Here is a 26476-nt window from a genome sequence, read left to right on the forward strand (position 1 = left end):
TGAATGAAGCAGTTCATGATAAAATACACTAGGAGTTTTTAAAAGGTAGCTTTCTCCATGCCATGATGCTTCAGGAACTTGAGTAGCTTGAAAATACATCACTCTAGAATGAAGTCCTGTGCTAGCATATAGCAAAGGCACTTGAGATGTTACCATTTTTTAAAAATTTTAATATACGATTATCTTATTATCTAGACCAGGGGTAAGTAATGACCAGCCCCCAAGCCTTTGAAATTGCTTCATTTGCCTAAGATAATGAAATGTAGGAAATCAGGAGCTTTTTCATTGCAGAAACATAAACACCAGCTAGCATTCCACACCAAATGGCTCTTGGCAGAAAAGAGGTCCTTTACCTTGATCTAGCTAGAAGACACCTGAGATTAACAAAACACTGTTTTGGGTTTTGTTGTTGTTGCTGTTGTTTTTGTTTTGTGGATCATGGGCCTGGGCGCTGTCCCTGCTGTCCCTGAGCACTTCAGCTCAAGGCTACCACCCTACCCTGGGCCAGGGCGTTGTCTCTGAGCTCTTCAGCTCAAGGCTACAGCCCTATCCTTCAGCCAAGCCCCACTTCCCATTTTCTAGAGGTTAACTGAAGATAAGAGTCCAGGCTGGCTTTGAACCTTGATCCTCAGATCTCAGCCTCCTGAGTAGCTAGGATGACAGGGGTGAGCCACCTATTTGTATGAAGCTCTACAGACAAAGAAAGTAAAGGGAACAAATGAATGAGGCTCAATGGTCATGTCAGGAGGATCCTGAGCATGTAACACAAAGAATTGTACATATGGGCATCAGGTCACTTCCTATACTAACCAAACCAGAAGGATTTACACTGTAAGAAAAACCACACTACCCCATCCAGAACAGGCAATTTTGTAGGCTAAACATCAACGGAATCCCTCTCCCTCTCCCTCTCCCTCTCCCTCTCCCTCCCTCTCTCTCTCTCTCTCTCTCTCCCTCCCTCCCTCCCCTCCCTCCCCTCCCTCCCTTTCTCCCTCCTACCCTTCTTTACATACACATCAAAGATCTAATAAGAAGATCAGTAAGATATTTTTTTAAATCCTATAATGAATATCAAGTTTAAAAATGGTCAGATTTCACTTTGAACCAATTTCTGGTAACAAAAATAATAATGTACAAATATCCTGGAGAGAAAGAACCAAGGTAAAGTCAGATGTCTGACTTTTTTGGATGTGTCAAACGAGGCTTTCCATGTATGTATGAATGTATGTATACATGTAGTTATCAAAGCTACCATGTTGGCTTAGAGATCAACCACCTAACTCTACTGGAATTTTATTTAATTAAATTTCTTAATCCTGGCTGCAAAATTAAAACCACCTGTGTAACTTCCTAAAAATAGTAATGTCTATGTTATTAGAGCCTTAAGAACTGTCAAGCAATATATATTAGCAGTACACCACTGACTTCTCAAGGTAAGGTTCTGTTCTGATATAGAGATTTGTCAAGCTGTGCATCAGTGGCTTACACTTGTAATCCTAGCTACTCAGGAGGCTGAGAGCTGAAAATCCTACACAGTGAAGTATAAGACACTCTTATCTCCAATTAACCAACAAAAAGCTGGAAATGTGCTATGGCTTGCTTAAAGTGCTAGAGCACTAGCAGCCCTGAGCACAAAAGTTTAGGACTGTGCCCTGGCCTTAAATTCAAGTCTCAAGACCAGCATAAAAACAAACAAACCAACCAACAAAAAAGAGCTATTAAGCAATCTGAAAATATGGCTCAAGTGGACTTACAAGTGTAAGCTAGCCTGCCCCCCCACCCCCGTCCTGTCATTTGGGGGTGTGGCAAACAACCTTTTCTTTTTTTTTGGGGGGGGGGGGTTGAACTTTGGGCCTGGGCACTGGCCCAGAGCTCTTCAACTCAAGGCTAGTGCTCTATCACTTGAGCCACAGTGCCACTTTGGGTTTTATGGTGGTTAACTGGAGATAAGAGTCTCAAGGATTTTTGTGCCTACCCTAGCTTTGAATTATCATCCTCAGATCTCAGCCTCCCAGCGTAGCTAGTAGCTAGGATTACCGGTGTGAACCACCAGCACCCAGCAAGACTTATCTTTTATTAGACCTGTAATCCTAGCTCTCAGAAGGCTGAAATCTGATGACTGCAGTTCCAAGCCAGCCCAAATCTTTCCAATTAACCTTCAAAAAGGCAGAAGCCTTGAACCAAAAAACTAAGGCCCCAAGTTTAAGCTTCCAGTAATAACTATTTTTATTTTATACAGGATTCTTGGGGACCTCCCTAAATATATAAATACTCATTGGTCCACCTTTGAGTCAATAAAAAGGCTATTTGGATTGACCTTATGGGGAAACGATTCTGCTCATATAATCAGACAAGCCACTTATTAAAGATAAGAATATGAAAAATGTGTCACTCTCAAGAGAGACAGCAGGAGTCAATAAGCTTGTGTTAATAAGCTGGAGTCCACTGTCCAGTCAGAGGACAGGTTCTGGATGCAGTACTGATTTTTCCCACTAGCAAATGTACAATCCAAAGATATATGATCATATAACCCTACTTCCTTAAGATTCTCTGCCAACCAAAATTAAATGTATCTGTGCTGACTGGCATAAACCAGTCATAATATTGCCCTTAAAGTATAAGACAAATATGAGAGACTAAGTTGTTTATATATTCTGAGGATATATTATCTTTGTATCTGTGGTATCTACCTTCCAATGATGCTGGGAAATAGATTTGTTGGGCATCTTTGTAGTCATTAAGTTGCCAAATGTCTCTTTTTCAAGTGTCTAGACAAAAGATGCTAATTCCATTACGGTTAAATGCCTAGTCTGAAGGAAGCCAGGTATTTAGACTTGTTATTTTCCTGGCCTCCTCTATATAGATTCAAGGTCACACTTAGTATTTCTCATTCATCTTACATAGGACAAAACAATTTGATTCCCAATATCCACAGATATTCTGGACTTTGGAGCCTTTTAGTATTAGAATCCTGGAAGCTAATTAAATTGGAAATATGAGAAGAAAGTGAAGAAGGGGAGAAAAAAAAAACAAACAGTAAAGCAATTTTTCTCAACTGTAATAAAGTACAATGGAAAAAAGTACAATGAAAAGTACAATGAAACATTTAAAATATAGAGGTTTGAAAGTTTAAAAATAAGGTAAATATTAAGAAACCACTTTAACAGTCTTTAAGAGTTAACAAGTAGGAGCACTGGGAACCAGTGTGTCATGCCTGTAAATCCTAGCTGCTTAAGAGGCTGAGATCTGGGCTGGGAGTCTAGCCAAATGGTGGAGTGCTTGCCTAGCATGCACAAAGACCCAGGTTCAATTCCTTGATACCACATACATAGAAAAAGCTGGAAGTGGTGCTGTGGTTCCAGTGATAGAGCTCTAGCCCAAGGACAGTGCTCAGGCCCTGAGTCCAAGCCCTAGGACTGGCAAAAAAAAAAAAAAAAGAGGCTGACATCTCAGGATTCTGATTCAAAGTTAGCCAGGGCAAAAAAAAAAAAAAGTCTGTGATAAGCCTTACTGACAACTGACTACCAAAAAGCTCAAAATGGAGCTCTGGCTCAAGCAGCAGAGTACCAGACTTGAGCAAAAAAGCCAAGGGACAAGGTTCAAGCCCTGTTTGTTCAAACCCCAGTATCAGGACAAAAAAAAAAAAGAGGAGTAGTAATAAACTCAGGAAAGGATATTTATCATTTGGATTACTGAACAGTACATTGGCTAAATATCAAAAGTTCTATTTAGAGGCAGAATAACAAAATAACCCTATATACTTTCAGATATACCTCATACCAGTAATGAACAAGATTTCTAAAGACTAATATTCTTGTTCTTTATTAAAGGACACTGCTGATCATCAAAGAATAGTCTTCTCCTAAAAACTGAGTAACGTTCTTTAGCACATGAAGAACTATAAACAACCGAAGAAAAAAGAGGAGGGATGCTTACCAGACTATCCAGTCCTCCTCCCAAGAGATCCACAGCTCCCATCTGCATGGATGACACTTGTGGCACATTGACAGGGGGACCGAGGTCAAGATTTAAAAGATCCCCCAGAAGATCACCTTGAGAGGGGATAACCTGAGGCTGCTCCAGGTTGTTTGCAGTGGTGGTGCCAACAGGGCTGTCACCTGCATCAGTGCTGCAATCGCATACAGAGAAATGAGAAAAGTTACTTTCATCAGGAATATAACAAGGCAGTAAATAAATGTAAGATATAAAATTGCCAAGTAGTATAAAAATTCATTTAATAAATTCAAATAAAAATTTTAAAACCTAGATGGATTTCAACAACAATTGAATACAGCGGGTGGACCAAGGAGAATGAAGAATTTATGATAATCTTAATAATCATAGGGGAATCTGTAGGGACAATAATAATAAGATGTGCAGAGTTTATGTATGTGTGCGTTTTCTAGATCCTTGCAAATGTTAAGTGCTCTACCACCAAGCTGCCACCACCACCGCAAGCTGTTCAGTTGTTAACTCTACTAAGTTTCAACTAAGAAAAGTAAGTAAAAAAAGACCAAAGGCAGGTCAGGATAAGAGACTGGCAGAGTTAGAAAATAGGCGTGGGAAGTTTACATACACATCTCAGGAGAGTCATCGGAGGAAGGTGTGATGGTAAGAATCAGAAGACTAAGAACATATGTTGGCTTTTCTAATGGTTTGTCTCATAATTTGAGCAGGTGACAACTGCTCTGAGACAAAGTTTCCTCATCAATAAAACCAAAGCAATAGTCCGAAGCCATGGTTCTACTACATTATAGCAAAAAACAAATGAAAATGGCAGAAATGGTAAATTTTGTAATGTCAAGTAGCAGCTATCACTATAAGCTGTACAGCTGTCAGCTATAGTTCCTCAGGCAGGTTCCCCCCAAAGGACTACTGTGGAAGCAAAGAAAGAGAAGGTTCAGACTGAGCCTTTGAATTCAAAAGCCAAGATTATGATCAGACAGATTTGCAAAATGTATACCAAGTTCTTTTCCAGGGCACAAAAGCAGGAAGAAGATCACCAGAGTCACTTCTTACTCAAATCTACTTCACCTGCTTACCTCCCGTGATGAATTGGCAAGTGTTTGCGATGGATCCCATGACTCCCTTCCACAAATGCATTGGGAGGTTTATGGTAAACAGAGGCCAAAGAACCAATGTGGCAGATAAGTTCATCCAGTAGAGTTGGCTCAATGAGGTCTGTCTCTTCAGAGATCAGGGGCTTCTCAGACAAGACTACTTCTTTGGCCGTCACAGGATCAGTAGAGAGAAGGCGCCAATAGATGTAGCCCCGATCTCGAAGGTCAGGATTATCAGAATCCTAATGAAAAGATAAATGTAATTATATATGTAAATAAATAATATTGATTATTCCACTGAGACTCAATTAAGTTTCAATATAGTTATGATTTTATACTCTCTAATGTTTTAAGGATTTTATTTTTGGCCAGTCAATCCCAGGGCTTCAACTCAGAGCCTGGGCACTGTCCTTAAGCTTTCTCAAGGCTAGTACCTCCACCACTTAAACCACAGCACCACTTATGGCTTTTTCTGTGTATGTGGTACCAAGGAATTGAATCCAGGGCTTTGTGCTTCTAGGCAAGCACTCTACCACTAGGCAAAACTCCTGGCCTATCTTAAGGAATTTGAACATAAACTAAGATGAATTTAATGTTAAGACCCAAGTTCTAAGGCAAGTTGGAGAACGAAATAAACTCTAAATTGGTAAGCGAACTGATATGAGATGATATTAGGAATATATATTTTTTTCTTTTGTCAGTCCTAGGCCTGAGTTCAGGGCCTGAGAACTGTCCTTGAACTTTCTCAAGACTTTTTTCTATGTATATGGTATGGAGGAATTGAACCCTGGTCTTTGTGACTGCAAGGCAAGCACTCTACCACTAGGCCAAACTCCCGGCCAAAAAAGTATTTTTTAAAACTATAATATTAGCAAGAGTATTCACAATACACATTATATTTTACATTATTTCACTAATACCTTCCTTCCCCACCTTTGTTTTTTTGGTATCAGGATTTGAAATTAGGGCCCCGAGCTTGCTAGGGCTGGTGCTCTACCATTTGCGTGAGGCCTCTAGTCCAGCCTTATGCTGATTACTTTGGAAATGGAGCCATATGGACTTTTCTTTTTTTTTTTTTCTTCTTTTTTTTTCTTTTGTGGGTCATAAGGCTTGAACTCTGGGCCTGGGCGCTGTCCCTGAGCTCTTCAGCTCAAGGGTACCAACCTACCCCTGGGCCTGCGTGTTGTGCCTGACTTTTCATTTCAAGTATACCGCCCTACTCTTGAGCCACAGCCTCACTCCCCCCCCCCCACCTTTTTTTTTGGTGGGTCATGGGACTCTGCATCTGGGCACTGTCCCAGAGCTCTTCAGCTCAAGGATAACACCCTACCCATGAGCCATGCCCCACTTCCTGTTTTCCAGAGATTAACTGGAGATAAAAGTCTCAGATCCTTTTGTGCATAGCCTGGCTTTGAACTTTGATTCTCAGATTTCAGCCTCCTGCGTAGCGGCTCCCCCACTTCCCATTTTCTAGCGATTAATTGGAGGTAGCAGTCTTAGGGTATTTAGTGCCCAGGCTGGCTTTGAATCTCAATCCTCAGATCTCAGCCTCCTGAATTGCTAGGATTACAGGTGTGAGCCACTGTGCTCAGCTTCCCACATGAACTTTTCTTTTCTTTCTTTCTTTTTTTTTTGCCAGTCTTGGGCTTGAGCTCAGGGCCTGAGCACTGTCCTTGGGCTTTCTCAAGGCTAGAGCTCTACCACTTGAGCCTCAGCATCACTTTCGGCTTTTTTCTATGTATGTGGTACCGAGGAATCGAACCCGGGTCTTCGTGCATGCTAGGCAAGCACTCTACCACGAGGCCAAACTCCCGGCCCTCACATGAACTTTTTTTTTTTTTTTTGCCAGTCCTGGGCTTTGGCTCAGGGCCTGAGCACTGTCCTTGGACTTTCTCAAGGCTAGAGCTCTACCACTTGAGCCTCAGCACCACTTTCGGCTTTTTTCTATGTATGTGGTACCAAGGAATCGAACCCGAGTCTTTGTGCATGCTAAGCAAGCACTTTAACCACTAGGCCAAACTCCCAGCCCTCATATGAACTTTTCTATGATGACTTAGAATCTCAATCCTCTGGACTTCTGCTTACTTAGTAGCTAGGAGTACAAGCACATTCCTTCCCTTCTTGACTCAAGTATTTGTAAGCATCTTATAGACTTTGGTTAGGCTGTGGAAATAAGGAGTATCATACCTAAGAAGCTCGCAGAATATTAAAGTATCAAAATATTGTCAAGATAATAATAAAAACAGCCGAGCTTCGGTGGCTCACGCCTGTCATCCTCGCTACTCAGGAGGCTGAGATCTGAGGATCAAGGCCAAAGCCAGCCTGGCACTAAAGTCCATGAGGCTCTTATCTCCAATAAACCACTAGAAAACGAAATGGCTCTGTGGCTCCAGTGGTAGGTGGGAGCCTTGAGCTGAAGAGCTTAGGGACAGCGCCCAGGCCCAGAGTTCAAGCCCCACGACTGACAAAATAATAACGATAATAATAATGAAACAACATTAAAGAGAGTATGTCACTAAGTGTTTTCAAAATGGGCAGAATTTGGGCCAGGAGTGTAACCTAGTGATAAGAGTGCTTACCTAGCATGCATGAAGCCCTAGGTTTGATTCCTGGTATCAAATACACAGAAAAGGTTATAAGAGGTGCTGTGGCTCAAGAGGTAGAGCATTAGCCTTAAGAAAGCTCAAGGACAATGCCCAGGCCCTGCGTTCAAGCCCCAGGACTGGCTAAAAAAAAAGCAGGACTTGAATTTAGTAGCTTTTTAAACTCAAGTCAGCCAACCAATATTTAAAAGGTGTAAGAACCAATTACAGTTCAATGGAATGTGTTAAGAGGTATTGTTTTAGTATTGTCACCAAATTTACAGACTGCATTTCTTATAATTAATATATCCCAAATGAACCTTTTTGAAAAAAAGAGTTTAATAAACTCTTACAGTGAGAACATGTAATTTCAACTTCTCCCTTTTTTCAGATTTCTTACCTGTGTGGCCAAACTTAAGACTTGCTGGACTAGCTCCTGCGTTTCTGATGGCTTCTTGAGGAACAGCTTCACTATGGCAGTAAGCAGAGTAAGCTGAACCTAAACAGGTAAGAGTTGAGGGGGGGGAAAGTTATATGGGTTTCTTCCTAGGATCGTCTCCAAAATAGTGATTCTATGAGTATAATTTTCCAAGGAGTCTGATTTTGGTTACAGACAAAGGTTGAAACATAGATAATACAGCAACCAAAGATTGCTTTGAAAACTAATTAGCCTCTTAGTTTCAAATTGCAATTTAGCACTATGACTTGTTTCTAGGACTGATTTACCACCTGTACATTCTTTTTTTTTTTTTTTTTGGCAGTACTAGGGTTTGAACGACCTGAGCACTGATCTTGGGCTTTTCTTAAGGCTAGAGCTCTACCACTTGAACCACAGCACCACTTCCAGCTTATTTCTATGTATGTGGTACTGAGGAATTGAACCTGGGCCTTCGTGCATGCTAGGCAAGCACTTTACCATTAGGCCAAACTCCCAGCCCCATCACCTGTACTTTTAAAACTTGTACTAGCATAGCAATAGTGATAAAACTGGGTCCTGCTGAGCACCAGTGACTCATGCCTGTAATCCTAGCTACTAGGGAGACGGATATCTGAGGATCGTGGTTCAAAGCCAGCCTGGGCATGAAAGTTCTTGAGACTCATTTCCAATTAACCTCCAGAAAACCCAAAGTGGTGCTGTGGCTCAAGTGGTAGAGCATTAGCCCTGAACTGAAGAGCTCAGGGACAATGCCAAGGCCCAGAGTTCAAGCCCCACGACCGACCAAAAATAAAATTGGGACCTGATCAAATGTTATACTGTTTACTCCTATCAAAACCTAGAAGTTCGGCCAGGACTGTGGCCTAGTGGTGAAGTGCTCACCTAGCATGAACGAAGCCCTGGATTTTATTCCCCAGAACCACATACACAGAAAAAAACTGGAAATGGCACTGTAGCTCAAGTGGCAGGGTGGCAGCCTTGAGAAAACCCAAGGACAGTGCTCAGGCCCTGAGCTCAAGCCCCAGGACTGGCAAAATAAATAAATAAATAAATAAATAAATAAATAAATAAATAAATAAGTCCAGAAGTTAAAGCAATTATGGAATCACCTGTCATTTTGGGGAAAGGGCCAAAACAGTAAATTATGTCACAGCTATTTAGAAAGGGACTGCTGAGCTACTATCAATTTCTACTAGGCCCATTAAAATTAAAATTGCTTAATAGATTACATACATGAGCTTTTAGTTGCTGTGACAGGATCTGCTTTTGTGGCTTATGGTTTCTACTTTGGTAAGGAAGAGGGGCAGACAGGACTTTTTTTTTTTTTGGTCAGACGTGGGACTTGAACTTTGGGTCTGGGCATTGTCCCTGAGCTCTTCAGTTCAAGGCTATCTCTCTACCACTTGAGCCACAGCACCACTTCCAGATAGGAGAGTCTTATCCAGAGCAACCTTTTCATGCCTTGTCACAGTTTCAGGTAAAGAAACTGCTGTAAAGAGCCACAATGATTACTAAGATTAATGTGTAATCTTGACAGAAACAAAAGTCTGACTACTGCTGAGATACTACAATCACCTGCTGTTAAAGTGTGGTTCTGGGGGCCCAGAGTTTGGCCTAGTGGTAGAGTGCTTGCACAAAGACACTGGTTCAACTCGTTGTTACCACATACTTAGAAAACGCCAGAAGTGGTGCTGTGGCTCAAGTGGTAGAGCACTAGCCCTGAGAAAGCCCAAGGACACTGCTCAGGCCCTGAGTTCAAGGCCAGAAAAAAAAAAAAAAAAGAGTGTGGTTCTAGATGACCATGAATGAGAACAGCAGCAGCATTCTGAACCCTGTAAGAAATACGAACATCTTAAGCCCATCTCAGATGTATGGAGTCAGATACTGTGGGGCAAGGCTCAGCAACCTGTGCTTCTTCAACCAACCCCTTAGGTGTTTCTGCTCTTCATTAAATCTTGGGATTCACTGATCTAGGTTATGCAAGTTTGCATCCCTTGGCTTTGGGTAACAAGTTGAACATTTCCCTCTCTCCCTCTCCCTCTCTCTCTCTCTCTCTCTCTCTCTCTCTCTCTCTCTCTCTCTCTCTCTCTCTCTCTCTCTCTCTCGCACACACACACACACACACACACACACACACACACACACACACACAGAGGAAACTGTCTTTTGTATCTTCCCAAAGAGCTCTAGGACATAGGACAGAGAACTTACTTGAGTACTTTCATCATGAAAACCCTCCAAGAAGCTCTCTAATAACTCATCTGCATTGTCAATTCTCTCGGCATATTCTCCCACAATCCAAATCATGGCTGCTCGAGCATCTGGTTCATCTAGGGAGTCTAAGTTTTCACAGAGTGTGGCAATGATACTTTCATACCTGACACAAAAAAAAGGACTATGGTTACTAGTGACATCTAACAATTATTCTTAATAATGAAGCTTAAGGACTCACTATAGACAAAAGATTATGCATCAAACTATCAAGAGTCACTTAGTCAAGAGACTTGTATGGTCTATGAGAAATTTATAAGTCTAAAATTTCCTCTCAATTACGTATTCCCCCCATGCCCCAATTATGTTTTAAACGCTAAGTTCTAACTGGTTATAAAAATTCATCAGAAGCTGGCTCATCCCTATAATCCTATTTGGAAAGTAGAAATTGTGAGGATTGCAATTCAAGATCAGCTTGGGCAAAAAGTCTGAGACCTAATCTAAACCTCATTTCAATCAATAAAAGCTCAGTATGGAGATTTATACCTATCATTCTAGCTCTGTACTAAGTGTAAAATAGGTGGATAGTAGTCCAAGCCCAACAAACATAAATATAATTCTATTCAGAAAAATAACTAGAGCAAAAACAGCTGGGGCACAGCCCTAGTGGTAGAGTGCCTGCGTAGCACAGGAAGCTAATTTTAAAAATCAGAGTATCATCAACCCAACCCACTGCCACAAACAAACAAAACCCTGTTTTCATAGAGAAAAATCAACCTGTAGTAAGATAGTACCACTGTCTTCAGTTTCTAACTATCATTTTTAAATCAAAGAACTTTCCTTTTATGTCATTTTGCTGCCAGAAATCTCACTTTGTACCCATCACTTTTCACTAAGAGACCTTTAAGTTCTTTCTCCCTAAAGCACACAAACTGATTTGTTCCCCCTAAGAAATATTTATTTTTATATCTCTCTCTCATGTTGAATCCATTTTCTCCTTAGCTATGTATACTTGTCTACCCTACTTTCACTGATTAAAACAGGCTCTTGGTTGCTCTCTGGAAAGTAAACTGTCATGGGCCAGGAGTTTGGCCTAGTGGTAGAGTGCTTGCCTAGCATGCACAAAGACCCAGCTTTGATTCCTCAATACACATACGTAGAAAATAGCCAGAAGTGGTGCTGAGGCTCAACTGTAGAGCTCTAGCCTTGAGAAAGTCCAAGGACAGTGCTCAGGCCCTGAGCTCAAGCCCATGACTGGCAAAAAAAAAAAAAAAAAAGAGTAAACTGTCATGACCTCTTATAAACACAAATGAGACTTATTTCTTTATTTAATCATACTGATATATATCTTCATCGTTACTCAAAATTTTTAGAAATCTGACCCTTTTCTTTTCTAGGAGAATGGTGAAAGTTTATGGTCTTCTTTCCAAAAGAACTATTTCTAAAAACATTTTTTAAAGTATGTATGTGTATTTTTATGCTTAGTAAATCATTACCTTATCAAAATGTCAAAATGTTTCTATTAAATCTTAAGTACATTTTAACTTACTACAAGTTGCTTCACTTAACATTATCTTTAAAGACTAATCAGAAGCTTTAACACAAAATATCTTCATGATTACATAGCAAAATGAGAGTTAGGACCTTCAGACGTGAGTTTGAGGAAAGGCTCAGTGCTATAATACCAGCTGTAAGCAGTGATGTTCACAGACCTCATTTCACTCAACTTTCTTTTTTCTTTAGGTCTTGGTGCTTGAACTCAGGGCCTGGGGGGCTATCCCTGAGCCTCTTTGTGCTCAAGGACAGTGCTCTACCACTTGGGCCATGGCACCACTCCTGGCATTTTCTGACTAGTTTATTGGAGTTAAGAGTCTTATGAACTTTCTTGTCTGGTCTGGCTTCAAACCACAATGCTTAGATTTCAGCTTCCTTAGTAGCTAGGATTACATGTGTGAACCGCCAGCACATAGCTCACTCAGATTTCTTAATTGCTTGCTTTCAGACTCAAACGTAAAAGCTATTTTTGGTACATAAACTTAGAGGCCTCAATCTAAAACGAGTGTGAAGTTAAATATATTTTGCATATTGAGATGGGAAACAGCTATAACACCTCAGAAAAACCTAGTGATTTATTGTTTTATTATTTTGCAGAGTAAGCACTACAGCTGCTAACTGAGTGGTCATGTGGTACATTCAAACTGTGACATTGAGAGGGAGAGTCCCATTTCTATATTGGGTATAACGGAGTATGCTCAGACAACCTGGAAGATATGTTCCCTAATTAGTGGTAACCTTGCCATCAAAGATCTGAAATGTTAACTTTATGCCAATATACAGTGCATAGTCAAGCAGGGTTTAATTTCTTCTGTAAGTAATAGCTCTATTCCTCATTATCATTTAAATGAAGTATCCCATTATGAATGGTTATAATAAAAGCAGTAATTTTTAGTCAAGTTCTAAGTGCCTTATTTCAACATTTCCTAAATGATTTGAAAAAGAAAAATATGGACATACTTGTTGGGGTATTTGCGGAAGATGTCCCTGATAACAACAATTGCCTCTTGGACCACATAATTGACTTTTGTCTGTATTAAATCAAGCAATGTGCTTACACAGCGCTCTGCAGATTGCTAGGAAAAGGAGCATAAAAAAATGAGAAGTCAGATGATGTATCCAATAACATGTCCTTCACATTTCAATAATACAGCATTTAATCTGACCAAGCTATACCAGAGGTTGACCACCTGATGTATGTTAACTTCTAGATATATACAAGCTCTTACTCATTACTTATATATATATGTATATATATATAATATATATATATATATATTTTTTTTTTTTTGCTGGGGGCGGGGAGCCAATTCTAGGCTTGAGCTCAGGGTATGAGCACTGTCCTTGTGCTTTTCTCAAGGCTAGTGTTCTACCCTGAGCCACCACACCACTTCTGGCTTTTTCTATGTGGTACCAAGGAATCAAACCCGGGTCTTCGTGCATGCTAGGCAGGCACTCTACCACTAGGCCAAACTCCCGGCTCAAATTATATTTACTTTCGTGTATTTTTTTTTTTTTTTTTGCTAGTCCTGGGCTTGAACTCAAGGCCTGAGCACCGTCCTTGGGTTTTCTCAAGGCTAGAGCTCTACCACTTGAGCCTCATCACCACGTCCAGCTTTTTTATGTATGTGGTACCGAGGAATCGAACCTGGGTCTTTGTGCATGCTAGGCAGGCACTCTACCACTAGGCCAAACTCCCGACCCACTCATCACTAATATATTTGATAGAGGACTTTCTCCTTTTCTTGTCAAGGCAAAGTCCAAGGAAACCATCAGCCAGACTGAAACAGCAAAACAAGATGAACAGAGATAGGCCGAGCAACATAGGTGGCTTATGGATCTAATATTATGCTTGAAGAGCTAAAAGACAATAGCAATAAAGATACACATGTAAGAAAAAAGGAACAATTAAAGCGATCCCAGGGGGAAAAAAGCTATCCAGGAAAGAAAAGACAATTATTTGTATTGTATCCAACATACTTACATATAACTTTTACAACCACATAAAGAACACCTAATAGCTGGGTGCAGTGGCTAATGCCTGTAATCCTAGCAACTCAGGAGGCTGAGATCTGAGGATTGCGGTTCAAAGCCAGCACAGGCACTAAAGTCCATGAGACTCTTATCTCCAATTAACCACTAGAAAACCGGAAGTGGGGCTTGGCTCAAGAGTAGGGCAGTAGCCTTGAGTTGAAAAGCTTAGATCCTGCCTGTCATCCCAGCTAAGTGGAAAGCTGAGATAGTGTGAATCATGGTTCTAGGCCAGCCCAAGTAAAAAAAAAGTTTGGAAGACTCCATCTTGACAAAAGAAACTAGGCATGGTAGTTGGTATATGCCTGTAATTCCTGCTATGCTGGAATCATAAAACAGGAAGACTATGTAAAGGGGGGGGGGGGAAGAGGGGAGAGAGGAGACAGGAGAAGGGGAGAAGGAGGGAGAGAAAAAAAGGGAGGGATGGGGGAGAGTGGGAAGAGGGGAAGTGAGGGAAAGAGGAAGGGAGAAGAGAGGTAGAAAGACTGAGTGTCTCAAAATAATCAGTGTGGAAGAAAAAGGAAGAAGTGGCTCAGTAGTTGAGAGCCTGCCTAGCAAGCACTCAAGGACCCGATTTCAAACAGCAGTAAAAAAGACAGAGAAGTGTGAATGGTGAGATATATGAACTCAGCTTCTTCTTTCAAAGCAGTAAATGAAGATTACAAGCCTATAATTCCAGCACTTAAAAATCTGAAGCAGATGCCACGTGCCAGTGGCTCATACCTGTAATCCTAGTTACTCAGAAGCCTGAGATTTGAGGATCATGGTTCAAAGCCAGCCTAGGTAAGAAAGTCTGAGAGACTCTTACCTCCAATTAACCACCAGAAAACCAGAAATGGAGCTGTGGTTCAAAGTGGTAGACTATTAGCCTTGAGCTAAAGAGCTAAGAACAGTATACCAGCCCCATGACTACGGGAAGAAAGGAGGATGGTGGTGTAAGTGTGCTTCCAAGGACAAAGCACCAGCCCAAATCATCAGATATCAAATTTGAGTCCTGGTCTTGAAGAGAAAACAAGAGGAAAAGAGAACATTCAAACTTTATAAAATGTAATTTGAACTTTCTGTGGACACTTACTTCCACTTTGATGGCACATCGTCCAATGGCTCGAACAGCTTTACGAACGAAGTCAACATCTACCTCAGTGGCATATTCCTTCAGTTCTGCTAGAACCTGTACAAATACCCAGGAAGTACATAAACATCGGGCATTCTCAAACATCAATCTCATAGCCTAGCCTCTTCTGAAGGCCAGATTTTCTGAGACTGCATAAACCCTGACCTGAGCAATGTTGGCTTGGGATGCCAGACGAATCATGATGTCCAACTTCTCTAGTTTAACATAGATAGGATCATTGTACTTCACAAAGAAGACTTTGATTTCCTGTTTCAAGATTTCAGGTCTGTGGATTATACAGAAACATAAAAAGACAAGCAAATATATATATTTACTGATATATTCTCCTGGCTTTGTATTAATATCTAATTGGTGCCTTTTCTGCCTTTTTTTCTTCTTATGAAGAAAACTCAGATATTTCCTCTATATATGCCTTTTTTCTCCCAGTGCTGGGACTCAAACCCAGGCCTCACACATTCCACATATATCCCCTATTCTATATCCCCAGCCTATCTATCTTCATCAGTTTGATCTGGTAAACTATTTTTATCCTTTTCAATTACCAAGGTACATGCTGCCATGATGAATGGCTGGAAGAACAAGCTAGCTCTAAATTACAGCCTGAACCTATCAATAGACAGTGTATCAGGAATAGACGCTTCAGAAAACAAGCTTAACTATAGACCAACATGAGACATTTACTATACAAATACACTGACATCAACTGTAAATCCAATGATCTTGGGCAAAGTTGTTCTGCTAAAATTTTCATTTGCATACAGTAAAAAGGGATTAAGACTGGCTTACTGAACATTTATATTACTAAGCTTAATTCAAACTCAAAAAACTTTTAAGTTACTAATTCACTATTACCCCACCTTTTCTGGACAATTAGATTGATGTTCCTCAGGGCGACATATTGTACTTCTGGCTCTCCTGACAGCAGAGTGACGAGTGGAGGAGCTAACTTCTTCAGCAGCATATTGTAGTAGTCAGAGTCCTTGGGTAGCAACTCTAGAAATTTCATTAGGACCTTTACTGCTGAAAGCACCACTGCTGAGTTGGCATGTGATAGCCGGGGAGTTACCCGTTCACAGATGCTGGGGACAGAAAAGGAAAATTAGTATCTTCAATTATAGTTTCTTTGATCAATCCACTCTGTAAGGTGGTATATTTCAGAGTCCCGTGGCCCAAGTAACAAGAAACTCAAGAATCAGTTAGAAAAATTAAAGCTCCATGCTTAGGTCAAATTGGAATCCAACACTTCAGAAGCTTCATGCCCAGCAGACTACAGGCAGAGCAGGAACACCAGAAGATTTTAGGAAACCAGCAACAGGAAGTATTCAAACCATAAGGAAACTAGCAGTATCCCAAAACACATGAACTTATACCAATTACCTTCTTGTTTTACAGTCCTCTGTCTCCCCATGTTATGTTAGGCCTCCCTGCCTTACAGCCCATTTCTACTCAACCTATAATAGGAAGTCAAAGTAAGAATTCTGAGATATTTCATAGTGTGAGTGACTTCAACCAACCTGGGACTTAAGGTATCACTGAAAGATACAGGAGAAGGTAGATGGACAGAAAAAAAGTACCCCTTCCCCAAACTTCTGCTTTCAAGTTAGCTAGGAAAGCTCTGAATTTCTTTTTTCTTTTATTTTTATTTGCCAGTCCTGGGGCTTGAACTCAGGGCTTGTCCTTGAGCTTTCCCAAGATTAGCGCTCTACTACTTGAGCCATAGCACCACTTCTGGCCTTTTCTGTGTATGTGGTACTGATGAACTGAACCCAGGGCTCTAGGGTACACCCCTGGATCCTGAATTTTTTTTTTGTTTTTTGTTTTTTTTGGTGTTGCTGATTTTGTCTTATTATTTTTATTTTGTTAGTCATGGGACTTGAACTTAGGACCTGGGTGCTGTCCTTAAGCTTTAACTCAGGGCCTGAGCACTGTCCTTGGGCTTTCCTCAAGGCTAACACTCTACTACTTGAGCCACAGCACCACTTCTGGCTTTTCTATGTATGTGGTACCAAGGAACTGGACCCAGGTCTTCATGCATGCTAAGCAAGCAGTCTACCACTAGGCCAAACTCCCAGGCCCCCTAAGCTCTTTTTGGCTGAAGGATAACACTGTATTACTTCAAACCATAGCTCCACTTCCAGTTTTCTTGTGATTAATTAGCAATGATAGTCCCACAGACTTTTTTGCCTGGGCTGGCTCTGAACCATGATCCTCAGATCTCAGCCTCCCGAATAGTTAGGATTGCAGGTGTGAGTCACCAGCTCCTGGCTGATTTTAAGCATAAGAACATCATTGCAATATTCTCCACCTTCTCACCTTCTCCTAGGCCCCTTTGCTCAGATTCCATATGAAGTCTTAGCTATTTACCTATCAATGCAGTAGACTTCTCTGAAATTAATCTAAGTTTGATAAGCTCTTGGTCAATCTGAGTAGGTCCTTAACCAAGTAGGCCATTTTACTCTCATTTTGTTCTGTATCTACTTGTCTGACTCCTTACCTCCTTCAAATCTTTATACAAATGTTACCTTCAGAATGAAGTCTCCCTCTCACTTTTCTAAAAGATGCAATTCCTTACTTTATCTCTTTATCTTTACTAATACTTATCACCCTGACATACTACATGCTGTATTAAAAAAAAAAAACTTTAACATATACACACACATATACACACACATGAATGCATACTCCTACCCCATCCTCAGACTAAGTGCTCCATGGTGCCACGATCTGCTTTGTGAATGAATTGCATAACTAAGTGTAATGGCAATCAATGACCAGCAGAACATAAAATTTTAGACAAAGTTCTTTCCAGAATGTATTCATATTTTCAAATGTGGAAAGAAACTATCAGGGGCTTTAGCTTTAGTTCAGTTTGTCCAGAGGGAATAATTTCCCACACAAGCAAAGAGCACTTACATTCAAGTAGCTTGGAAATCAGCTTCAGCCAGGCAAGGAGGTTTCTTATCTACCATAATTAAAATATGTCAACTTTAATGAAGAGCCAACATTTCTTCAGAAGTATTTTGCCTAGTATAGTGCTTACATAAAATGTTCAATAAAAATTGGTGTCAACTCCAAATTTGTGAAATAAAATGTACATATGAATGCATGTTTGAATTAAGTAGTCGACCAAAGAAAATGTGTAACACTAAAGTGGTAAAAGGCTGAACAGAATGAGCAAGAGGTACCTTCCAGAACTTCCAAATTCAGATTGATGATCTCAGTACATAATGAGAAGTGGCATATACTTTCTCTAGCGCTAAATTACAGGTGTTACCAGCTCAATAACAAGTATGAAACACTTATCTAATAGAATGAAACAAGTCACTACACAGAGAGATATTCAATAACCTTTGTTACTGAATGGGAGATGGGAGACAATGAGAAAGGGATTTGAAGTCAAGGGAACTATACTGGTCAAACAACAAATGAAAACATACATCTAAAAAACAGCAATTTGGGACCAGGAGTTTGGTCTAGTGGTAGAGTGCTTGCCTGGCATGCATGAAGACCTAGGTTCAATTTCTTGGTACCTCATACATAGAAAAAGCTGGAAGTGATGCTGTGGCTCAAGTGGCAGAGCTCTAGCCTTGAGAAAACCCAAGGACAGCGCTCAGGTCCTGAGCTCAAGCCTAGAACTGGCAATAATTAGATAATTAAATAAATAAATAATAAAAACCAGCAATTTTTGCATGGCTTATTCCATAACCTACAGTGTTCCTAAATCAGTGAGAAAATACCTTGGGATGGAGTGGTAACAATGTCTGACCCAAATCTATTGACTTTCTTTTATCTGATAAAACTCTTAGGGTAATAGCAGAAACGAGAATTTATTCTATAAGTCAAGACTATCACATATTCTCCAGAATAATGGACTGACCTTTGAGCTTCCCGGTCATCTTTAGGGTTGTAATTAGACAGGCAGTCCAGGATGAAAATCTGGCCCCATTCAGTGCACTCATTCAGAGCTGTCAGCAGCTTATTAATATTCTGTGGGTTTAAATCGAGTAAGTTGCTGTTTGGGTGAGACTCACTGATTTCAGACAATGCTGCTACAGCATTAGCCACCACCTGAGAAAGAAACAAGACACAATTTTGCTGACCTAGAACAGCATACCATAATGAACAGTCTTCATAGGATTTCTCAAAAATGTCTAATTCTGGACCATTTTGGATATTTATACTCTGTAGGACTTTACAGTCTAGCCACTATTGACAGGACAGACAAAGCTCTGTGGGGTGATGGGGCTTCCCAGGTACACATGGGATGCTGAACTCTACCCACTAGACCCCACTACGACAGCTGTGACAACCAACTGTTTCCAAGTATTTCCCAATGTCTGCTAGGGGAAATGAGAAAAAAAAACACCCCCGTTTGAAAAACAGCATCCTCCCATGTGGTGCGCGCCTGCTGACTAACACACCATTCAAACACACATTTCCCTCGTGATTTCCAGAACGCGCTTTTCCAGCAAAAGTGCAAATCAAAAGGAGTTGGCAGTTCATAACTTTTACATCGAGTCTAAAAGGAGGCTCTTCTGATGCTGCACTTACTCAAACTAACTCTAACAAATACAAAATGTATTTTTTACTGATGAGGTTATAACTTTCTCAGAGCACTGAAAAGGGGTATCCTATGGACAGCTCTGAGAAACAGAGAAGATGGAAATGACAGGAACTCTACAGTAAGTAATAGGGCTTGTAATAACTGAGCTCAAACAAAACACAAAGTACATGTGCTAGGATGATAAAAAAATTTCTCTAATGGCAGATTTAACATCAACATGTTAACTAAAGTTAGAATATTCCCAAATTTCTCTGAGAGTAAAAAGAAAACCCGTATACTAAAAGTGTGTTTTTTCTTGTGAGATGTCATTTCTAAATTTCTGGCATCTGTGAAGAATTCATAGGAGATCTGTTTTCCTCTAGCTCCAAAGTATTTCCTCGTTCTGAATACAGATTAACTTTGAAATAATGGACTGGTAAAATCCACATCAGAACTGCTGGTGGCTCACTATAATAATACTCAGGAGGCTAAGCTCAGAGGATTTCAGTTCAAAGCCAGCACAAGGCAGAAATGTCTACGAGACGCTTACCTCCAATTAATCAGCCAAAAGCAGGAAGTAGAGATGCTGCATGAGTAAAAAAGTTAAAGAACAATGCCTTGAGTTCAAGCCCCATTAGTCTTGAGCAAAAAGCTCAGGGACAGCAACCAGGCCCTGAATTCAAGTCCCACGACTAATGAAAAACTCAATTAAATTAAAAAGGAAGAAAATAAAAGTTTCTATTCCTTACAGAAAGCAACCTTTTGCCAGGAGGCAAAAATCAATATAACCCTAATAACTCTCAGCTTTTGATCTACATTTTACTGTCTTAATAAAGGGTTTCATAAGTCATTCTTTCAGATGTTCTGGTGCTTTCACATATAAGAAGCCCTTTTGAAATGAGTCATAAGAATGTTAAAGCACTAAGACTCTCATCTCCAATGAATCACCAGAAAAGGAGAAGTGGGGCTGTGGTTCAAGGGGCAGGGCAGTAGCCTGGAGCTGAAGGGCTCAGGGACAAAACCTAGGCCAGAGTTCAAGCCCCATGACCCCCCCCCCCCCCACATACACACACACACACCAAAAAAAAAGAGGGCCGGGAGTTTGGCCTAGTGGTAGAGTGCTTGCCTAGCATGCACGAAGACCCAGGTTCGATTCCTCAGTACCACATACATAGAAAAAAAGCCGGAAGTGGTGCTGAGGCTCAAGTGGTAGAGCTCTAGACTTGAGAAAATCCAAGGACAGTGCTCAGGCCCTGAGCTCAAGCCCAGGACTGGCAAAAAAAAAAAAAAAAAAAAAAAAAAAAAAAAGAATGATAAGGCAGATTTCCTTCCCATGCTGGACCCCAAGCATCCGAAGCCTTCAGATAGAGAATCAGTATTTGCTGGTTCAGTGCTGCCACCATGTGGAATACTTCCTCAAGAGTACTGCTCATTTTACCAAATGACTACTCATTTCCAGCACTAGAATCGGAGGACTGACATAATTTCATAGAACAGGATCCAGACAATTAGATATCAGGTGGTAAAAATTGCAGCTATTTTGAAAAAAATAATGTAGACCTAAGTGTGTGAAGTATGTGTACATTGATTCTATAGTGTACATATATAGTGCATTGATGAAGACAGTGACTTGGCTAGAATCCCACCTACATCACTAACAATTGCATGAGTTGGGGATATTTTATTCTGAGTACATCATTTCTTCTTATATACTGTGGAATAACGTCTATGTCACAGAGCAGATATGAGATAAGTAAAATATTGTGCATGAAAGTATTTATCATTGTGCCTTCCATAAAAGGTATTTTTATTTAAATATCTTTTCCTAGTATCAAGGACTGTAACAGGAGTTTACAAAATGTTTGACCTACTAAGCCTTAATTTCTACCACTAGATCCTGGGCAGTACTTTGTATTCAGGCTTTCAATCTACTACTCCCATCAGCATTTAACCTCATGGATCGGGAAAAAAAAACAATGTGATGACTTTAATACCTTAAGGTTGATTTTTTGTTAATTCTTTTTCTTTGTAATTATAATCATTTTTAAGGATTTTAAAAAAAGGAATAATGTTGAGATCAAAGTACAGATTCAATTATTTTCTAATACAATATAAGTATATAAGGAAAAGCCCCAAAAAAATCTCAATGAAAGCTGTGGGTCAATAAAGGTATGAAGGTGGGGAAAGAAATAAGCTCTTCTAATTTCAACTGTCTTTGAGGATTTGCATACTAAAAAGCATAAACAAACAACATATACATGTCACTTGAGTACTATGGACTGAATGAAAACAAAACCAGTTCTACAAGAGAATAACAGAAATAGAAAAATTAGGCTGGTTCCAGGTACTCTTGTTTGGTGAAGTGATGTCATAAAAGACCTCCAAGCACGACTGGGTTTAAAAAAAAATTTAAAATCTCTCAGTCCTTCTGTCCCAGAATTTTGACAGATTCTGTATAGCAGAACTGTCATTAGTGGAAAAGATGACTTTTCCACTTAAACTTGCACTACAGAGGTTAGAATTCACTTCCATCTTCAGCTATCTTTAGCATCACTGAATATTTAACAAGTTTTATTTTATAAGGGTTCTTGATACTATTTATCTGATTGGTGCCTGTAACCCTAGTACTTCATCTTCTCATGTCCTCAAGCAGAGAATTTCAAAGATAGCTCAGAGTGATAATCACAAGTAATGATGAAAACACAAGTGGGTATTAGTTGACATTTCATGAAACATAAAGCTTGGGTTAACCTTATGTACTTGTGATGACAACTTAAAATAATAATTTCAACAATTCTACCCATCTTGAAGCCTAGAAGATGGCTGATCTGACAATCAATATAAGAAATACTTTTTAAAAAGTATTTAATTAGTACTGATCCTGGGACTTGAACTCAGAGCACTGTCCCTGAGCTTTTGGACTCAAGGCTAGCTGCAGTGAGCCACAGCGCCACTTCTGACTCCCCCCTCCGCCCCCCGGTCAGTTTATTGGAGATAAGAATCTCATGACTTTCCTGCCTAGACTGGCTGTGAACAATAATCCTCAGATCTCAGCCTACTGAGTAGCTAAGACCACAGATATGAGCCACTGGTGCTCAGCAAGTCTTTTTTGTTCTTGTTTTGTTTTTGTCAGTCCTGGGGCTTGAACTCAGGGCCTGAGCACTGTCCTTGGCTTTCTCAAGGCCAGCACTATACCAATTGAACCACACCAATGCTTCTGGCTTTTTTCTATGTATGTGGCACCAAGGAATCGAACCCACGGCTTCATGCATGCTAGGCAAGCACTGTAAGACTAGGCCAAACTCCTGGTCCTCCAAAAGTATCTTTTTTTCTTTTTAAAGGTAACTGGTTTCATCCTTTGATCTTACTACTAATCTAGGAAGATAATAATAAACCAAGGCTACTCAGACTAAGATAAACCAAAAGAGATGTCAAAGCACCTATCTGAAGCAAGTAAAAATGAGAGATGATACCTATTTTCAGGTAAATTCCAACTCTCCCTCCATTGAGAAAGTTAAATAACAACAACTACAAATGTAGAAGTAGCTGGGCGCTGGTGGTAATCCTAGCTACTCGGTAGGCTGATAAGTAAAGACCCACAATTTCAAGCCTGCCTGGGCAGGAAAGTCCGTGAGACTCATCTCCAATAACTACTCAGAAAAAGCCTGAAGTGGCGTTGTGGCTCAAGTGATAGAATACTACCCTTGAGGCTCAGGAACGGCACCCAGGCCCTAAGTTCAAGGCCCCAGGACTGCCCAAAAGAAAAAAAACAAAAACAAAAAACATTATACCCTTCTAGTATTATTCACCTTCAAGTAAAGGTTATACTAGACAAAAAGAGGAATACTTTAAAGAAATGTTTCCAACTTCTCAGGTATTCAGGGAATCAATCAGTTAAAGTGAGATTGAGTTCTTAGCAGTTAATATATCACTTTGGAGGAACACTTTCATTCTAAAAGTAAAGTTTAACTGAAGATAAGCATCTCACAGGCTTTCCGGTCCCGGCTGGCTTTGAACTCCAGAGTAGCTATGATTATAGGTGTGAACCACCAGTGCCTAGCTAAGAAAGTACCTTTTAAAATCTCAATTTTGAGGGGCCGGGAGTTTGGCCTAGTGGTTAAAGTGCTTGCCTAGCATGCATGAAGACCCGGGTTCGATTCCTCGGTACCACATACATAGAAAAAAAGCCAGAAATGGTGCTGAGGCTCAAGTGGTAGAGCTCTAGCCTGGAGAAAGTCCAAGGACAGTGCTCAGGCCCTGAGCTCAAGCCCCGGACTGGCAAAAAATAAATAAATAAAATCTCAATTTTGAGGCATTATATTACATAATCAAGTTGTCAAAAATACCGTTCTAGAATTTTCTTTGAAGGTAGGCGATAATGATCATTTTGATTCAGTTCTAGTCTCCTAACACCAGAATATGTGAAAAAATAATCTTAAAAAAAAAAAAAAAAAAAAAAAGCAGCAAAAAAAGAACAAAAAGCATGTAGGGGACTGGGAGTGTAGCCTAGTGGTAGAGTGCTTGCCTAACATGCATAAAGCCCTCAGTTCGATTCTTCGGTACCATACACACAGAAAAAGTCAGAAGTGGTGCTGTGGCTCAAATGGTAGAGTGCTAGTCTTGAGCAAAAATGTGTCCAGGGACAGAGCCCAGGCCCTGAGTTCAAGCCCCAGGACTGGCAAAAAACAACAACAATAAAAATAAATAAAAAACAAAATAAAACAAATAAAAAAGCATGTCAAATGTAAGACAATCTGCGATGAGCAGAAAATGTGTTTCCCAGAGATATTCTGTGCCCCAGTGTCCAAAGACTTTTGTGTGTGAGACATGCCTTGAAAAGAGAGCATTTTAAATATTGCTCTTTTTGATTTTTTGTTTTTAGGTAGTCTCACTATACATTTCTTTCAGGTCATTGTGTACCCAAGTTTGGCCTCAAAATCTCTGTCCTTGCTTGCCTCAGCCTCTGAAATGATCAGAGTGTTAAGTGTTTACGATGGTCTCAAAGGAGTTCTGTTTTTTGTTTTTTCTATTTGTTTGGGTGTTTTTGTACCGCTAGGGATCAAATCCAGAGCTGTGCCCATGCCAGGCATAGGCTCCACTACTGACTTCCATCTCCAGCCCAGTCCTGCTCTTGTACCCACACACACACGTGCTCTCATAATCTCATTTGTGTGTGACACACATGTGCACACATTGCTACTGGTAATTAACCTCTCTAATAACTCTTCAATGTGTGTGTGTGAGTGTGTGTGTGTATATTTGTATGCATATGCTGGTACTAGACTGGAACTCAAGGTCTGAGTGCTGTCCTTTTGCTTTTTTCTTCAAGGCTGGCACTATACCATTTGAGCCATATTTCTACTTCCAGCTTTTCGCTGGTTAACTGGAGGTAAGAGTCCCTCAAATTTGTATGCCCAATCTGGCTCTGATCTCCATTCCTCAGGTATCAGCCTCCTGAGTAGCAAGAATTAGAGGCCTGAGTCACTGATGCTCAGTTCACTCTCTTTATAAAAGTAGAAATTTAGTACCATTGGATTTGAATCCGCTATGAGATCCCGTAGAGAATCCAGAAATCCCTGATCTTCCACCATTTGGGCATTGATATCATGGAGTTTTGCCACACAGACTGCTGCCGTTTTCCGAACATAGGGATCTTCATCCTTCAAGCACTTTCGGAGAGGCTCACAGAGATATTCTGTAATCTTGTCCACCCGGATGCACCCCATGGTTCTGACTGCCAAGGCCCGAATCAGAGGATTGGGATCTTCACAGTCCTACAAAACACAATCATCAGCTGTAAGTGTATCAAGTGACTCAGAGTAAACTGCCTGCCTACCATGCAAGAGGCCCTAGTTTTAATCCCCAGATCCAAAAACTATTACATTAAGCTGTTTCCAATCACATTCCACATCAAAACCCAACCTCCCATGCTATTCCCTTCCAAGTTGTCTGCTCTAGGAGGTCTGAAAGGAAGTGGGTATTGGTCGTTTTGAGTTTGTGTTAGTAGTAATGACTGAGTGCAAGGTCTCTTTTCACTTGCGCTATGCTCCAGTACTTTTTTTGCTCTGGTTATTTTTGAGGTAGGACCTTGGTTTTGTCCAGACCTATTACTAGACTGGCTGCCTCCTGTTTTATACTTCCCTCCATAGTGGAGACGTCAGGTGCAAACTACCCCATGGCAACCTTAACTACTGAGAGGAGGATCTCACAAAAACTTTCCCCTAGGTTGCCTCAAACTGCAATCCTCCTGACTTCAATCTCCTGAGTAGCTAGGATTACAGGCATACACTTTGCCCAGCAAATATGTTTTATAATTTTATAAGAGCCTCACATTTCTATTGGCAGCAGCTTCAGACAGTTATCCTTACTGCTTGCGTCGGCAGGATTACAGGTGTGTATCACCATGCCCAGCTGGTACTGGTTTTTTGTTGTTGTTAGTGGTGGTGGTGGTGGTGGTGGTGGTATGTATGTATGTGTGTGCGTGCGTGCGTGCGCCAGTCCTGGCCTTGGATTTTTCTCAAGGATAGAGCTCTACCACTTGAACCTCAGCACCACTTCTGGCTTTTTTCTATGTATGTGGTACCGAGGAATCGAACCTGAGTCTTTGTGCATGCTAGGCAAGCACTCTACCTCTAGGCCAAACTCCCAGCCCCATACTGTTATGTTTTCTAAAGAAGATTGTATTTTGAGATAGACACAGCGAAACACGGTTATAATCCCATCACTCAGGAGGCTGAGACAGGATGACTGTGAGTTCTAGGCCAGTCTGGGATACACACTGGGCTAGTGAGACACTATTCTTAAAGCTAAGAAATCTTTATTTGGGCCGGGGGTTTGGCCTAGTGGTAGAGTGTTTGCCTAGCATGCACGAAGACTCAGGTTCGATTCCTCGGTACCACATACATAGAAAAAAAGCCAGCAGTG

General features: G+C 40.6%; 1 protein-coding gene across 5 annotated transcripts in view; it reads right to left on the reverse strand.

The window, feature by feature from the left end:
- Positions 1 to 26476, reverse strand: part of Ap2b1 (adaptor related protein complex 2 subunit beta 1) — a 94387-nt gene that overhangs the window by 44748 nt on the left and 23163 nt on the right. For all 5 annotated transcript variants that reach the window (XM_090351236.1, XM_090351237.1, XM_090351234.1 and 2 more), the window contains 10 exons: positions 25081 to 25326; positions 18887 to 19077; positions 15867 to 16088; positions 15154 to 15274; positions 14950 to 15045; positions 12804 to 12919; positions 10290 to 10455; positions 8043 to 8141; positions 5043 to 5302; positions 3937 to 4129 (listed from right to left, as the gene is read on the reverse strand). In XM_090351236.1, coding sequence (XP_090207362.1) covers positions 3937 to 4129; positions 5043 to 5302; positions 8043 to 8141; positions 10290 to 10455; positions 12804 to 12919; positions 14950 to 15045; positions 15154 to 15274; positions 15867 to 16088; positions 18887 to 19077; positions 25081 to 25326 — 1710 coding nt within the window. The remainder of the gene's footprint in view (positions 1 to 3936; positions 4130 to 5042; positions 5303 to 8042; positions 8142 to 10289; positions 10456 to 12803; positions 12920 to 14949; positions 15046 to 15153; positions 15275 to 15866; positions 16089 to 18886; positions 19078 to 25080; positions 25327 to 26476) is intronic.

The sequence above is a fragment of the Megascapheus bottae genome, chromosome 17 (assembly GCF_031878675.1).
Source record: "Megascapheus bottae isolate mThoBot1 chromosome 17, mThoBot2.hap1, whole genome shotgun sequence".
NCBI lineage: Eukaryota > Metazoa > Chordata > Mammalia > Rodentia > Geomyidae > Megascapheus > Megascapheus bottae.